This window comes from Prionailurus viverrinus, chromosome C1 (genome assembly GCF_022837055.1).
Source record: "Prionailurus viverrinus isolate Anna chromosome C1, UM_Priviv_1.0, whole genome shotgun sequence".
Classification (NCBI taxonomy): Eukaryota; Metazoa; Chordata; class Mammalia; order Carnivora; family Felidae; genus Prionailurus; species Prionailurus viverrinus.
The window spans coordinates 199,383,866-199,400,643 of NC_062568.1; the positions used below are offsets into that span (position 1 = coordinate 199,383,866).

At 41.1% G+C, this 16,778-nt stretch overlaps 1 protein-coding gene across 10 annotated transcripts in view; it reads left to right on the forward strand.

Moving 5' to 3' along the window:
* The first annotated feature begins 2,079 nt into the window (after positions 1-2,079).
* HP1BP3 (heterochromatin protein 1 binding protein 3) overlaps positions 2,080-16,778 on the forward strand; it is a 39,878-nt gene continuing 25,179 nt past the window's right edge. For 2 of the 10 annotated variants that reach the window (XM_047870364.1, XM_047870373.1), the window contains exons 1-6: positions 2,080-2,205; positions 7,830-8,025; positions 8,476-8,575; positions 11,561-11,714; positions 13,030-13,189; positions 16,203-16,346. In XM_047870364.1, the coding sequence (XP_047726320.1) occupies positions 7,930-8,025; positions 8,476-8,575; positions 11,561-11,714; positions 13,030-13,189; positions 16,203-16,346 (654 nt within the window). In that variant the 5' untranslated portion in view covers positions 2,080-2,205; positions 7,830-7,929. Of the gene's footprint in view, positions 2,215-2,244; positions 2,771-3,250; positions 3,385-5,095; positions 5,174-7,829; positions 8,026-8,475; positions 8,576-11,560; positions 11,715-13,029; positions 13,190-16,202; positions 16,347-16,778 lie in introns of those variants that run through there. The other 8 variants (XM_047870368.1, XM_047870367.1, XM_047870366.1 and 5 more) reach the window with 8 other exon arrangements.

The window sequence follows — 16,778 nt, forward strand, 5'->3', positions numbered from 1 at the left end:
CTTTAGCCAAAGGAATGAATCTCTGAATGGTGGAACTTCAGTGCAAGAGATGACTGTGAGTCCGGCGGGGGGGAAGGGGGAGGAGGGTTCCAATGTTCTGACAGTAACCTCCATACACCCTGTAGGAGCTGACCTGCCCCTAAACTCCCTAAGGTGTGTGTTTCTTCCAGTGCAAGCCAAACAGCCTTAATAGCTTAAGTAAATAGTAAAAAATTCATCACATAACTCTGCTTAACAAACACAACTGAGGGGCACTTGGGTGGCTCAGTTGGTTGAGCTTCTGACTTAGGTTCAGGTCATGAGCTCATGGTTCATGAGTTTAAGCCCCATATCAGGCTCGCTGCTGTCAGTGCGGGGCCAGGTTCAGATCCTCCGTCTCCCTCTCTCTCTGCCCCTCCCCTGCTCACGCTTGCTCATGCTCTCTCAAAAATAAATCTTAAAAAAAAAAACAAACCCTGAATACTGTTTTTACTAGTATAGCTCAAAGAAAGCCAAGTGAGATAAGCTATAAAACCATACCCACATCGAGTCTTAACTCAGATGCAGCTAAGTATAAAAACCAAAACTAGCCAGATGTTACATTTAGCAGATGTAAAATGCCTAAACTGATACACATGTACAGTAAACAATTTAAAGTCCCTTTGTAAGTCGAAAACTTAAAACTTCAGACTTCAGCAAGAGGTAGTAGCCCTAGTGCATGGTTTGTGTGTCACCCTTGAGGAAGACTTTTGAGGTTTTCCCTCCTTGGATATACATGTTGTAAACAACAGAATAAGGGGTGTGTTGGGGGGTGGGGGGGTGTTTTAAGCAAAAATCTGTGGAGGAGGAGAAACCTAGTACCTAGTTTGCTCTTAATTGGGTCAGCTTCTCGCATGAGATAGGGCTAAAGACAGTTTAAGGGAAAAGAACAAAGGTAAGATGTTTTATGAACACATAGAAATAGAATAGCGTCTTTAAAGGGGAAGACAAAGGATAGGAATGTTGATGAGAACAGAGGAATTGAGCAGGACACAGGGATGGCACAAAATAACTGAAACCCCTTGTGAACAGGTTGAATGCAACAACAGAACACTGGTAATACCATTAGTAAGGAGTCTGTGATGGTGGCTGTTCAATTTGATACAGCTCATTTTGCAACGGACGGAGTGAGTGGATGGCTACCACTGGGAAAGCTGGTAGATAGTTAAAATGCTGATTACACAGCCTGAGGACTGGGCTAGCATACTTAAATGGTTTCATAATAAATTTTTAGAATGATTAGCATTTGAGTATTGGCCACATTGCTGTGAGCCTCGGGGTAATTTTAGTGTTTATTATTTCCCTATATTCGTTACCCGCCCCACCTCTACCCCACCACAGAACACCGACTTTAAATACATCGACTTTGAAAAGTTACGTTTTTCAACAGTATGTACATTGCCTAAGTACGCTGATACCCAAGCAATATGACAATTCAAGGGAATTCCCTCTTTTCTGATCCCAGGGTTTACTTTTTGACAACTCTTCTTTCCTATGTAGAGGCCAAGGAAGACCGATTCGCAGATTAGAAAAGCAACTTTTCCAGTTCTTTTCCTGAGTCACTACTCAGCCCTGTAATGTCTGTATACTTAATGGGAACGAATGTGAGGTACCAGATTTTCCGCTATCCGGTTGTCCAGTTCTGTCCACAGTCTTCAGAGAAGGGTAGTTCTCGCGCTGTGGCTAAAGTGACAGCGGGAGATGCCAACCCGACTAAAGGTAGACGGATCTCCAAGGAGGAGACCCGCTAAAGACCAGGGACCGAACCAGAGAGTAGCGAAAGGGCAGGCAGTGAAAAGAGTGCTCTTCCGAGGAAAACGAAAGCGAACCCAAGCTAACGGGAACCACCAGGCAGTGCCCGGCGGAAGCGTGGGCGGACACACAGCACCCTCCCCGGCGACCTCCCGTCCCGGAGCGCCCTCTCGCGTTCTCGCGCGCCGGGCCAGGGAGGCACGCCGCGCGCACTCCCTCAGCTCCCGTGGGCTGGGGGCGCGGGCGCGCGCGGGGGCGGGGCCGGCGCGGGAGTGCGCGTGCGCGTGCGCGCGCGGGGCCGCGGGCAGGGGGGCGGGGCGGCAGAGCTCGGCGGCTGGGCCTGGAGGACAGCGGCGGCGGAGACGAGGAGCGGCAGCGGGAGCGGCGCCGAGAGGCCGTGCTGAACGCAGGCGCCAGGAAGGGGGGAGCGCAGAGGTAACGCAGGTCGGAACAGGCGGGCGGGGAGTGGACGCGGGCTCGATGGACCCCGAAGGCGAGTGGTCGAGGCCGCTCGCCCGGGGCGCCGACGCCGCTCCCAGAGTGGAGGGGGCGGGGCGCTCGGGTCCCCGGAGGTGGCGCTTTTTGTCTGCCTCTCCCGGCCGCTCCGCCCTCCCTGCCCTCTCCCCTCTCTCCTGCGACCTAGCCCCCTGCCCCTCTCGTTGACGCCTCCTCCGGGGCCCACTGGCGCGCGCGCTCCCGCCCTTGTTTTGTTTGGACTAGGGGGGAGGAGGGGTAGCTCTTCCCAGGTCCAGGGCCCTGCGTCCCAGCGCGCCTGCGCCAGCGTCCTCCCGCTGCGCTCCGATTGGCTGAGGCCTTGCGCATGCTCCCGAGGCCCGTGGCGGACCTCGCCGTCGTCCCCGCCTTCCCGTCTCCCCCTCCCCCCCATTCCCTCAGCGGTTTTCGGAGTGGGTTCGAAAGATGCCGGCGGCGGTGACTGGCTGCGGCGGGCCCGCCCCCCGGCTTCTCCGCCCCCGCCGCCGCCATTACGGAGCTCCCAGTGGTGAGTGCGCGGAGCGGTGGTGCTCGCGGTCCGCCGGTTCTAGCGTCGCGGGGGTGGCCCCTGCCCCTGGCGTGGCGTTGGCCTCGGCCGCGTGCATCTTCGAGCGCGAGCCCCGCGTCTCGAGCCGCCGGCCGCGCGTAGCCCGCGCCGCAGCTCCTCGGTGTCCGCCGCCGCTGAGCCCTCCCGTCCTCTGCCGCGCTGCCTTCATCTTGGTCCCTCGCTCCCCCCGCCTCTGCTCGGGTCCCGCACCGGCCGCTCCCTGCCTCTTTGTCTCGGCTGCGCTGTTCTCCGTGTTCCTCTCGGCGGTCTGGGCGGGCGTTTCCGTGCTGCTGCTGCTGCTGCTGCTGCTGCTGCTGCTGCGACGCGGGCCTGAGCTTTCGTTTTCCCGTCTGGCATTCCCAGAGCTTGTTACTCGCCGCACCTTAGACGGTGTGGTTTTCGTTAATAAAGTCAAACTCGTGAATATGAGCGTTTGTCCAGAGGTGGAGGCAGGAGTGCTGAAGTGAGAGCCTCAGATCTGAATTTTGATGCCGACTTGCCACTGTCTGTGACCGAGGACGAGTCACTTAACCCTTTGGGGGGAGTATTCTCTCCTGCACAGAGGACTGGACAAGGTGAACTTAACTGCCCCTTCAGCGTACAGATTGTGTTGTTTATTATTGTTCCTGACTTTACATTACATCGAAAAGTGAGAATACAATTAGAAGTATCTCTAGGAATTCGCTTGGGACTTGATGGACAAGCTGTCGTGTCTTAAGAGTGAAATTAGACGTGACTGGTTTTACTTTGGAAGATGCTTTTAATTTTGTCTAATTTGGCATGGGCATAAAGCCACTGTGAGCTCTTTTAAGTTTTTATTGCTCCTCTAAAAAGTTTAGTTTAACGTGTTTCAAAGTAGGAGTAACATTTTAAAGGTTTTTTATTATTTTTGACTTGGCTTCGTTTTTAAGCTTACTTGGACGATTGAGGGCAGAAAGTTGGAGGAAGTATCCTAAACAGTTCATAGATGAAAATCTTAAGTGTTAAGCCGTTTAGGTTGTGATTATCTTTCAAGGTGGGTCCTGTAGTGGCCATAGCTTCTGTGCCCAAGACAGATTTGTTAGGTACATAACAGATTTATTGAAATGTGAAAGTGGGGAAAAAAAAAAGTTGTCAGTTAATTACCAGCATGCTTCTTGTGACATTACTGTAGTCTGAGGACAGTTAAAGACTTTAGACTGGGAACAGTTTAATATATTCTGTGCAAAGCTAGTGATTTTATAACATAATATATTGCATACATTTTTTGGTAAAACATGAAATAATACTACTTTCCCTAAAACGCATATTTTCATTTTAAGATTATTATTTTGAGAGAGCGCACACACAATCTTCAGCGGAGGGCTGGGGGCGGATAGAGGCAGAGAGAGAAAATTCCCAAGCAGGCTCCCCATTTCAGCTGAAATCCAGAGTAGGACGCGTAACTAACTGAACCACCCAGGTACTCTCCAAAAAGCATATTTTCAAGGATATCGATAAACTGAGATACAATAAGTTCCTACTTATTTTTCTATTGCTTTCTCTTTTTTTTCAATTTTTTTTTTTGAGAGAGAGGCAATGTGCTTGCATAAGTGGGGGAGGGGCACAGAAGACCCAAAGCTACCCTGATAGCTGGGAGCCTCATGCAGGATTCCAACCCATGAATAAACCCTGAGGTCTTGACCTGAGCTCAACCGACTGAACCACCCAGGCACCCCTTGCCTTGTCTTAATGTAAAGAAAATAAATAAAAACTCTGAAATTCTGGATTTTATCACTTTTATTGCTTGCGTTAAATTAAAAACAGTTTAGAATTTCCTTTTACAAAAGTAGTTCTTTTTATAGTCAATCCAACATTTAAAAAAATAAAACCTAAATTGAAGACCACAGACGGACCACATAAATCACAAGTAAAATCAGATTATTTGTTTTTGGCACACATAACCTAGGTGGGAAACTTTTTCGTCTGTTCATGCTTTGATTTAACAGATATTTATCGAGCACCTATTCTATGCCTGGTGTGTTCTTAGGCACCAAGTATCCAGCGGTGAACCACCTAGCTAATATCTCTGTTGGAGAATAAGCATGGTAGCCTAAAAGTCTGATTCAGAAAGTTATTAGGTACATGGTGATGGTGAGGTAGTGTGAATGAACCATCCATATAGTTTTGTTAGCTGTGTAATGAACATTGAACATATTAAATAATTCATTAGCCAACCTATTAAAGTATTAGAGGCTGAAGCTTTAAGTTCCATGACCTTTTACCAAGGAAATTCAGAGCTAAGGCAGACTTTTTTTTTTTTTAAAGTAAACTACACCCAACGTGGAGCTCGAACTGAGGACCCCAAGATCAAGAGTTGCATGTTCTACAGACTGAGCCGATCAGGTGCCCCTCAGACAGACTTGTTTGTTTGTTTAATGTTTGTTTATTTTTGAGAGAGAGAGACACACACACACACAATCTGAAGCAGGTTCTAGGCTCTGAGCTGTCAGCGCAGAGCCTGATGCGGGGCTCAAACCCACGAATTGTGAGATCATGACTTGAGCCAAAAGCAGATGCCTAACCAACTGAACCACCCAGGTGCCCCAAGACAGACTTCTTAATATGTATCCCAAGTAACTGGGTTTATTTTTGAAGTGTTCTTCACATGCACTGAATATAGTAATAGGTACTTAATCACACAGTATTGTTCATTTAACTTTTTTCCCTAATACTTATCCAACACTCATTATGTTTTGGACACTGTTCTGGGTGCTGGGACTACATTGGTGAATTAAAGTCCTAGCCCTTATAGTGCTTACATTGCATTTGGGAGAGATACATGACAAACAAGTAAATACGTATTTTGAATTTCAGTTGGTGTTAAGTGCTGAAGAAACCTGAAGCATGAGAAGGTTGGGAGGGAGGTCTTTCTGAGGGGGTGACAGTGAGCAGTAAGGTGATTGAGGTGTCTAGGAAAAAAGTGTTCTAGTTTAAGAGAACAGCAAGTGCAAACACCGAGGCAGGGAGTGGTGAGCAGAGCACAGTGCCAGGGCCAAAAGAAGTTTTGTGTTTGGAGTCAAGAGAGTAGAGTGATAGAGTGGGAGGTGGGACTAGTAAAATAATGGGGGTGGTGATAGGGAGTTTTTAAGCAGGAGGGTGTCAGGATTTATATTTTTGGTGGATGCAGCCAGGAACGTTGGCAAGCCAACTTATTTATTTTTTTAAATTCCAACCTGGGCATACGTCTTATCTGGCCTAATTTAAACTCATTTTGTCCTTAGGTTAGTGGTGTCCAGTGTCTTTATGGACCATGCGCTTGTTGCCCCAATTTTAGCTTCATCACCTTGGCAGTAGTGATAGCTTCCTCTGTGCGCCTCCTCCCCTTTTCACCCGTTTGTTTTAATTTTGAGTAATTAGTGAACATAGTTGACTGGAAAGGCTTTGACACTTTTTTCAGTAATTGTGTTTACAGGGAAAAAATTGTTTCCAAGATACCCTATGAGCAGAGATTCCTGAAGGTTTTATTGACTTGACAGTAGCATTTTCACCCTACCTAGTATTATCATGGGTTAGGAAAGATGAATTCATTAGCAATATCACTTTACCAAGGATAACTTGATCATGATAGTTTCCTTCTGTGTAGGGTTCACATGTAAAGACAGCAGCAGATTTGCTTAGGTTTTTTTTACTGTCAAGGAAAATATATTACCATGTAAGTGCTAGTTGCATGAATGAGCAGGTGTATGTATTCAGATTATTCCAAGATAGACATTTAGGTTTCACAAGACTTTGGGGTTTCTTATGAGTGTCCTGAAGGCCAGTGTGGCCCTCTTTTCACAGATGATAAAACAGTTTTTTATTTCTGTATTTTATAGTTCTTCAAAGTGAATTGCCATATGAGCATTTTAAGCAGTTTTTATAACAGTTGATAATTTTAAAAATATTCATGGATATTGCTAATTGACTCTTGATAGTAAGTTTCAGTGTATCTTGAATTCTTTCAACTGCATTTGTTTGCAGCTGATTGACCATTCACAAGTCTGGCATTGCTCTTGGTGTTCCCATAAAAAGATTTTCCCTGTAAATGTGAAAGTATTCTTTATGTTTGGGTTTTTTTGTTTGTTTTAATTTATCCCAGTTATTGTAGCTTGGGACTATTACCTGACAAATTGAAAACTTAAATTCCTAGACAGGGTTAGAGCTTCAAGCAGGGGTTGAATGACTGATCTACTGTTCTCTAATTCTTTGTTAATGTTCGTTAGCCCAAAGGTCTAAGCACCTAAATGATCATTTTCTTATATTTTGGAGAGATTTTTGTTATAAAGTGTCACTGAGTCCCAGATGAGATTTTTTTTTTTTTTTTTTTTTTTTTTGAGGACAGAGAGTATTAATGACCAGGCAAATTTGAGTGACTACATGGGTTTTATCTTTGAATATTTAATTATGTTCTTTCTTCTGTGCTAGTTTTGCTTACTTTAAAAATAACAAATAAGGTCTTGGAAGCATACTTCTGTTCTCCTAGGTGATGGTCTGAATTTGCCTCTGGATCTGGAGGCTGTTAGAGTATCACGTTCTTCAGGAGTATTTTTGCCCTTGTATTACTTTTATCTAAAGGAGATGAAGTTAAAGTTACAGTTAATTTTCCTGATCCTTTTGAGAACAATAACAACAAAACCCTTCTCTCTTTAGTCATTTATCTTTGAGGAAACATTTGACTAAACTATTCCTTAGTCTCCTTATTCTGTCCTTTCTAAGTTCCTAATGGTAGCAGGAGGGGAATGGGATTAGGTTCCTTACGAGCTTTCTTGTCCTTGTTGCGTTTGTTCATGTGGAAGGTGCAACAGCTGCTGTGGCTTGTGCGTTTGTCTTAGTGGCTGCTTTAATCTGGTGTATATTTTGATAGTGATTTTATCTTTCTTAATGATAACTGACCGAGTCATCTGTCAGTTAACTATAAGTTTTATAGTTAATTTTTCCCCTTTGGATGTGTATTAAATTTAGACATTTAGTTTAGTTTTGTTTCTGTTAATCTTCACACCAGGTCTTTTCTGTGCTTTAGGTTGACTCTTCACCACACTGAAACCATTAGGAAAAATCCTTGTGGTTAACAGCAGAGGCTTCAGAGTGTAACCTGTACTCGGGCCTAGAAATTATTTTAAATGGCGACTGATACGTCTCAAGGTGAACTCGTCCATCCTAAGGCACTCCCACTTATAGTAGGAGCTCAGCTGATCCACGCGGACAAGTTAGGTGAGGTAGGGGCTGACACATTCTTGAAGCTCACTCTTGGATCAGTCCCTGACTTCAGACCCTGCTGGGTCTTTCTTGGTACATGTTCCTTTCCTTTCCTTTCCTTTGGGGAGTCTGGGTTGTGAATCTGAAAAAATCAAAGAGATAAAAAATTCTTTTCATCTTCCCTTTCCCCTCAAATTCCTCAGAAAACCTCCAACCTTTTAAATTTATTCCAAATCAAGTATATTACCAGTTTCCATTTGAAATTCTAGCTAAAATAAAATACTTTGAAAAGTACTTCATAAACACCATGGTTCACTTCAAAAAAACTTGTTAAAAATAATTTGCATCAGATCCTGGAGTCGACTTGAAGAATTCTCCTACATCTTCTGACACCCAGTTAGGTTCTTGAGAAAAAGAGAAAAAGAAAATTTTTCTCATGCATGTGTGATTATGGCTGTCTCTTTTCTCAGAAGGTGGAAGATAGCACCATGCCGATTCGTCGAACTGTGAATTCTACACGAGAAACTCCTCCCAAAAGCAAGCTTGCTGAAGGGGAGGAAGAAAAGCCAGGTAAAGTAAAGCAGGAGACAACTTGAAATGGCAGAAGTTTCTACTCCAATTCAGAGTATCCTGTGAATTCCTTTGAACTTAATTGTTTCTTCATGGCTGTTTTGGGGAAACACTGAAAGAGAGAAGTTGTACCTATTGATACGTCATTTCCAGACCAAAGTGAGCAAAGGAAGAATTTCATCTTGTCTCTAAAGATTTTTAGAAGGTGTAAACTTCATGTTCTTGGAATGAAAAACAGAAAATGGTTGGCGAGAACAGGAACAGTTGAAGAGTAGCTTCTGGGCATACGGTGTCTTGGGGATGCAGGCTCTGGACGAATGGGGGGACTTGGGACTTCTAGACGGACAGTACAAGATCCCTCAGAAATTATCACAAGGCCTTAAGGGAGCAAAGGGGCAATCAGAGCATTGGTTTATATTTGGTATTGGTGGAGAGAAGATTGGCTGGACATAGGTAGAAACATAACGAGTCAAGAGAAATGTAAAACCATCAACCTGGGTAATCGTGCTCCTTTATGGCATCTTTAATCACCTCTTTCCTTTTCCTTGTTTTTCATTTTCTTCTTGTGACTTTTTTCTTTCTTTTCCTTTTCTCTTTTTCTCCCTTGCTTTTTATCTCAGGTTTGCCAGGGATGAGCACCATCCTGTCGTGGCTATTAGAACTAAATATCTGTTTACCAGCACAGGTTAGGAATAAGGCACTCTTGTTGCCTTTATCCCTTGGTGCGGCAGGAATATACTTTTTTCCAGTGGAACCTGGATTTTGTCTCAAAATACTCAGATGAATACTGTAAGCAATTTGGGTATAATTGCTTATTTAGGAGACATGGGAATCAGCATATTAAAAAAAAATGAGAGGGAGGTGCCTGGGTGGTTCACTTGGTTGCGCTCCAACTCTTGTTTTAGGCCCAGGTCATGATTCCAGGATCATGGGATCAAGCCCTGAATTGGCCTCTGTGCAGAGCATGGAGCCTGCTTAAGATTCTCTCTCTCCCTCTGCTGCTCTTCCCCTGCTCACACATTCTCTCTCTTTTCTCCCAAATAAAATTACAAAGTGAGAGGTGCTGGTGAGTTGAAGTTTGGTTATTTTGTCCAGCACTGAGTTAAGCCACTTGATGGCCTGCCTTAAACCACATTTGATTAACAGGTAAAGCCACTAAATCATTAATGACCTCAGTTTTCAGAATACAAGCCAGAGAGTTCAGGTATTGGAAAAGTCAGCCAAGAATTCAGAAGGGATCAGTAAGTCGCTTGACGAGTTCTGTGTTTTATCTTTTCCCACTATGGTATTAATGTATATAAAAGTACATACTTGCATTTTGGAGACAGACACAATAGTTTAATGAGTTGGAAGCAGTGTCTTATACATACTACATACTCAGTGCCTGTTGAGTGACTGTACATTTATTAATCCCTCAACTATTAAGCAATTATTCTTGAAAAGAGAAAATAATATGAAATTGAATTTATAATTCTACTCTTAGAGGAAAACCCAGTAAGTGGTTCTTTTGATCCTTTTTAGAATAAGACCATGTATAAATAAACATAATGACTAATAGAAAGTCCTTACCCATGAAGCCAATTAAGTCAAATTAGTGGGCCAAGGGGCAGTAAAAGATACATATGTGATTTAAAAAATTATCTGAATTACCTGATGCCATTGTTAGAATGAAGTTCTAGCTTTAATATTTTGCAAAATAGTTCTAGAAGCAGCAGGAGAGGCTGAAGGAGGATGGGAATCACCCACATGGTACAAGTACAGGTATTCCCTAAAGCATTTTATAGAATCCCCATGATAACTCTGTGAGGTAAGATTACTAAGGCTTGGAGATGTCAAAGAACTTGCCATAAGATACGAAGCTAGAAAATTATAAGGACTGAACTTTTGAATCCAGGTATGTTTGACTCTAGAACCTCAATTTTGGCTAAACGTATGGGAGGATTTTCAAACTTCTGTGCATGTCTCATTGAAGAGCATAATCCAGGATGAGATCAACAAATGACAGTTGACTGTCCTGAAATTCAGGGTTTAGAATTTTAATTTGTTGAAAATTAGAAATTCCTTTAGAATTGTATATATGTAGTTTGGTTATAAGAAGTAAGTGGCATGGTTTTGTTCTTTTTTTTTAAAAAAAAATGTTTAGTTTTGAGAGAGAGAGAGAGATTGCTTGCACATGCAAGCAGGGAAGGGACAGAGAGGGAGACAGAGGATCCTGAGGGGGCTCTGTGCTGACAGCACAGGGCTCAGACCCATGAACTACAAGATCATGACCTGAGCCAAAGTCAGATGCTTAACCCACTGAGCCACCCAGGCGCCCCGGCATTTTTTTGTTCTTTAGGATTTTTCATCATTATGATGATAATTTGTTCACATAATTTAAATGACCAAACTCTTCAAGCATATACTTGTATTTTTTGCCTATGTTTTGCCATTGGAGAGTCCTTTCTTTGAAGTCCCTATTTAACCGTATCTGGGGCTCTGTATTTTGTAGTACTGCTCAAAGAGGCTTGCTGAGAAAAGACACAAACAAGCCACTGCAGACCTCAGTATTCCCCCCTCACGTTTCTGCTCTCGCCCCAGTCTTTTCACGTGGAAAATAGGTGTTAACTTTCTATTACTTATTCCCTTACTAAGATTCACCTGTTAAATTATGAAATAGCTAATGTCTTAATTATGAATCTCATTAATATTGCAGAGGAGAACAGGCAAGAGGTTTGATTCAGGGTAAAATGAGTTTCTCTTTCTGTGTAATTCCCTGGTCCATCTCCTTTTTTCACATAGTGGTCTGGATAAACAACCTTTGAACAGGCAGTTAGAGCTACATAAGGAAGGAAAGAACACTGCAACTGATCGACATTTATTTGTTTTAAAGTCTGTCAATTGGAACATTTGGCTTCTCTGTTTAATAATATAGCGTTTTACCCTTTTATTGACTCAGGCTCTAATCTATCTATTTGATGCCATTCTGCACACCTGATTTTTTAGAACCAGATATAAGTTCAGAGGAATCTGTCTCCACTGTAGAAGAACAAGAGAATGAAACTCCACCTGCTACATCTAGTGAGACAGAGCAGCCAAAGGGAGAACCTGAGAACGAAGAGAAGGAAGAGAACAAGTCTTCTGAGGAAACCAAAAAGGAGTAAGGAGTTATGCCTTCTTGCTATTTAAAATTGAAGACTGTGTAAAAGGACTGTAGATCAGATTGTTTTAAAGGATTGTATCATTGGTTTATGCTAGATGTTTGCTACTTACTTGGATTTACTTTTTAGAATTACTGTTTGAAATAGGTTTATTATATAGTTCTATGGCCTATTAGAGCTTGTAGCTCTTATAACAATGGTTTGAATAACCCAAAATTCATTGCTTTTGCCTTTGAAACTTTTTTTTGTGTACTTAGGATTCATTATGGGAGTGTCTCATATTTTAATCATGGACATAATTTCAATAAGAAATGAAACATGACTCTAAAAATCTGACCTGGGAAACACTTGACCATTTTATTCCTACCTATACCTTTGCGAGTTGTTTTTATATGTTTATGTTAGAAAACATTAATCTGTATCAGCCATTGCCAGAGTCACCTAAAAATGTGTACATTTGGACGGTGACTTTGAGAATCTGAAAGCAAAATTTGCTACTGATAATCTGTACAGTGTGGTGGAAATTCTTTGTTAATTTGAAGAGGGTTTTTTTGTTCGTTTGTTTGTTTTTGCAGGATAACTGGTTGCATTCTTCTCGTAATTGGTCAGAACAGTTAGGAATTACATTTAAAATAAAAGAGTAACTCAGTAATAACTATACCTTCTAGGTGTAATCCTCAAGGAATCCTTTATCCCAGCTTTATAGGTTTAAGTTCTGTGGAATTTTTAGCAGCTACCCTATATTTTAGTTGCATGGGGTACTGTTATGATTATTTAGAATACATTTGTATAATGCTTTATGGCTCACAAAATTGTTTTTATGAACATAACCTCATAATTCTTGCAACAACCTTATAAGATGTTTTATAGTACTATTTTACAGCTGAGGAAGCTGAGATTCAGGTCAGTTGGCTAAAGTCTTATAGCTAGGAAATGTTAGAGCAAAAACTCAAACCCAGGTCTTCTGACTTCAGAGCTTGAGTTCTTTTCACTGTGCTAAATTACACCTGTTGTAGTTATTAGAATACATTTTAAAATTCTCATTTCTTTCATGTGCTGGTCCTTCATACCAGTGCTAATTTATATGACTTCTCTCCCCTGTACCTAAGAGAAAACACCTTTTTGGTTCATTTACAGTATCCAATTTTTAAAAAAGGTTTTATTTTGTCAAACTTTGCTTATTTTATATATCACTTTAGTGTGGAAGTAAATTAAAACATTAATTTTTATCCCTCTCTTGTCTATTCTTCTTTCTGACTTTATACCTCTTTCTGGAGAGTTTACCTTGCATAATAACAATTCTTTGTTTTAAAGTGAGAAAGATCAGTCTAAAGAAAAGGAGAAGAAAGTGAAAAAAACAATACCTTCCTGGGCTACCCTTTCTGCCAGCCAGCTAGCCAGGGCCCAGAAACAAACACCGATGGCTTCCTCCCCACGTCCCAAGATGGATGCAATCCTAACTGAGGCCATTAAGGCAAGTTTTTATTACAAGCAGTTCATCTTAGATTTATTCTGTTTGTCTTTTGGTTATTTGAAAATGGCATATTCCTGTCCAGACATCAGAAATCTTGCTGTTTCCTAAAAGATACTGAAGTAGAAGAAAGCCATTGTGAAGTTCATGTGTTTTTTTGTTTTTGTTTTTGTTTTTTTGTTTTTTAAGAAAATCACATTTGGTGAGCACTGTTAATTTTTTAAATTCAAATTTACTATAGCAAGTATTTTTAATTTTAGATTTTTTTTTTTTTTTTACACTCATTTTATTGGTTAAGTATAGTATTTCTTTGAAGGCTGAACCTGTTAATTTATTCAACAAACATTTAAGGACTAACTAAAACTTCTCTGTGTCAGATAATCCTGCTAGGGATATAACAGAGAATAAAACAGGGTCATCTTTGCCTTTATGAAAGTCTGATTGTGACTGAGAGTAACGGAATAGCATAGAGGATTTTATCTTAAAAAGATACACTATCTTAAAAAAAAATTTTTTTTAAACGTTTATTTATTTTTGACAGAGAGAGTGCAAGCAGGGGAGGGCCAGAGAGAGAGGGAGACACCAAATCCTAAGCAAGCTCCAGGCTCCCAGCTATCAGCACAGAACCTGACATGGGGCTCAAACTCACAAACCATGAGATCATGACCTGAGCCGAAGTTGGACGTTTAACTGACTGAGCCACCCAGGCGCCCCAAAAAAGATTTAACTGTCTTTAGGTTCATTTTTCAAATTTGAGTGTCTAATACTGGTAGTGGTTAGCTTTCCTACCTGAGCTATAAGAAACCTTCTTAGAAACCTTACTACTTTGTTTCATCACCAAAAATTCTCCTCCTTTATGACTTTTCTATAATCCATTGACTTCTATTAGCTTAAGGGTCCTCATGTAGGTTTCTTAATTTTAATTTTTAAGGGCATCTTTTTTTTGGGGGGGGGGGGCGTCTGTTTATTTTAGGACACCTAGGTGGTGCAGTTAAACATCTTGACTCTTGACTTTGGCTCAAGTCATGATCTCACGGTTTATGAGTTGGAGTCCCGCATCCCTGCTTGGGATTCTGTCTTTCCTCTCTGCCCCTCCCCAACTTGTGCACGCTCGAGCATACAAGTGGGGGAGGGGCAGAGAGGGTGGGAGAGGGAAAATCCCAAGCAGTGTCCATACTCTCAGCGCAGAGCCCATCGCGTGGCTTGATCCCACAAACCGTGAGACCATGACCTGAGCCAAAATCAACGCTCAACCTACTGAGCCACGCAGGCCCCTTGATTTTTAAGGTTATCTTCTAATCTGACCTTGCCTTTTTTGTGTAAGTTTTTCTGGTTACTTTTGCCATGTTAATTCACATGATGAGATGATAAGAGAAGCTAAGATAGGAGCCAAAGACACCCTCATTTTAGGGACCTTGTTGCTAGGATCTGAGTCAGAGTTGGGGAAAGGGGGATAAAAATCAATTTAATCAAGGATGGTATACATAGGAAGGGGCAGCCTAGTGGTCATTCTCAGAATTTGAGAAGACAGCACTGACACATAAACTGGAAAAGAGTTTGTCTTTAGACCTCTCCCTGCATTCTTTTTTTTTTTTTTTTTCTCCCTGTATTCTTTTAAGAGTGCTCTCAACTCCTTGAAACTTTCTTGGTCTAGATAGCTTGACTATGGTGAGATCTCATTTCTTTGTATAGCTTTTCATCAAGGTTTTCACTTCATGACCACTCAGCCTAAGTTTAGAGAAGCAGGGTCACAGTGAGGTTGGAGAAGGACTAAAATTTTAAATAGTGAAACAAAAAAATTAGAACAGTATAAATTAGGTCTAAAGAATAGTTTGAATCTGATTGTGCATATTTGTACAAATGAGGGGTGGGTGGGTGTGTGTTCCATGCAGTGTAACAAATCATGATTTCAGACTACCAGAACCATTTTGTGAATCAAACAGGAGTCCTGATGTCTGCTTCCATCTCATTGTCAGTTTGGTGGAGCATGGAATTGTTTTAGCATTAGAGGGTTCTTTTCCGTTTGATTTTTTTTGTATTTTAAGATCAGGAGTAAACATCAGTGGTTTTGATAGGTCAGAAACATATACTTGAAATAGGTGTACCATATTAACCCAACTTGTTTTATGTTCTGTAGTCTTTTCTGCTCCATCTGCCTGTGAATTTTTTTCTTTATTGTCAAAGTATATAAAATAAAATTCAACCAAGTGTTTTATCCAATGAGAATGAGTAAGTTCTCCATTCAGTTTATAGAGAAAGACAACACAGAATTGGTGAACTAGCCCATTAGGTAAATAACAGATGCTGCTTATGTATGCTTCAAAATGTATAGCACTTGAAAAAAATTTGCCACCTTCATGACTTAATGACCTACTTGAGTCTTCCTTGGGCATTAATCAAATAGAATATAGTTAAATTGGATGGAAATGAAAGAGAGCATTTTAAATTGCAATTGAATGTCCTCATTGTTACCCAAAACTCTCCTTAAGATTTTGCCATTTATAAAACCAGTTTTATGCCATTTATTCAGATTATCTTTGTTTATCTTCTCTGCTGACATTTGCATAAAGCCTAGAGAGAAACATTGGTCCTGGTGTGCTAAAGCTCATTCCATAAAATGAGCCAGATCTGTAATCCTGCAAGTAATAGAAATGTTCTATTTTTTTTTTTTTCATTTTAATGCTAAAGATCTGTCTTCTAAATACAAAATAGAATTAAAATGGAAAGAGGTTCTTCCTTGACACACAGAATGTTGTTCTTCACATGTTGTGTCTTCTCTTTGCCTGGTTTGAACTAAAGTAAAATTGTTGCAAAAATATTGTAATTCTGTATTTCTCCACAGCCATGATGAACTGAAGTTACCTGAAATACTACTCATTCTTCCGTGCCATTTTTATCATTCATTATCAAGTTCATCTCCAAAATAGTTTATTTTGAAAACATGTGTCATATTCCCTGTCTAATGAAAACCGCTAGTGTAAAGTAATATGCGTGTTTCGGTAAATCTGTTTTCTAGGCATGCTTCCAGAAGAGTGGTGCATCAGTGGTTGCTATTCGGAAATACATTATCCATAAGTACCCTTCTCTGGAGCTGGAGAGAAGGGGCTACCTCCTTAAACAAGCACTAAAAAGAGAATTAAATAGAGGTGTCATCAAACAGGTATTAAACAATTGTTGAGGATAAGATCATTTCAACATGTAATAGCTGTAAGTCCATAATAACATTTAGGCTTTTTGTCTTTTTTTTTTTTTTTTTTTTTTTTTTGTAAAAATATAAATTAACATGATGATGAAATGTTTAAGCATGGCCTAGTTTTATTATTTGAGACTAGGTTTCAGATCACTGGTGCCACTTACCTTTGATAAGTTAACTGTTCTGGAGAGCAGAAGCAATATGATAGCTAATTGTTTTCTAGTGCTGCTTGTACTTCTAATTGGATTTTCTTTGGGGGCCCCTTGTGCTTGAGATCATGTACTGAAGATGAGAGGTGGGGTTAAGGAATTCTTTTATTGCAGCAGCAAAAAAGAATTGCTCTCGTCTTGCATTTGTTAGTTTTAAAGTCTACCTTATGACTAGACTTGTTACCATTAT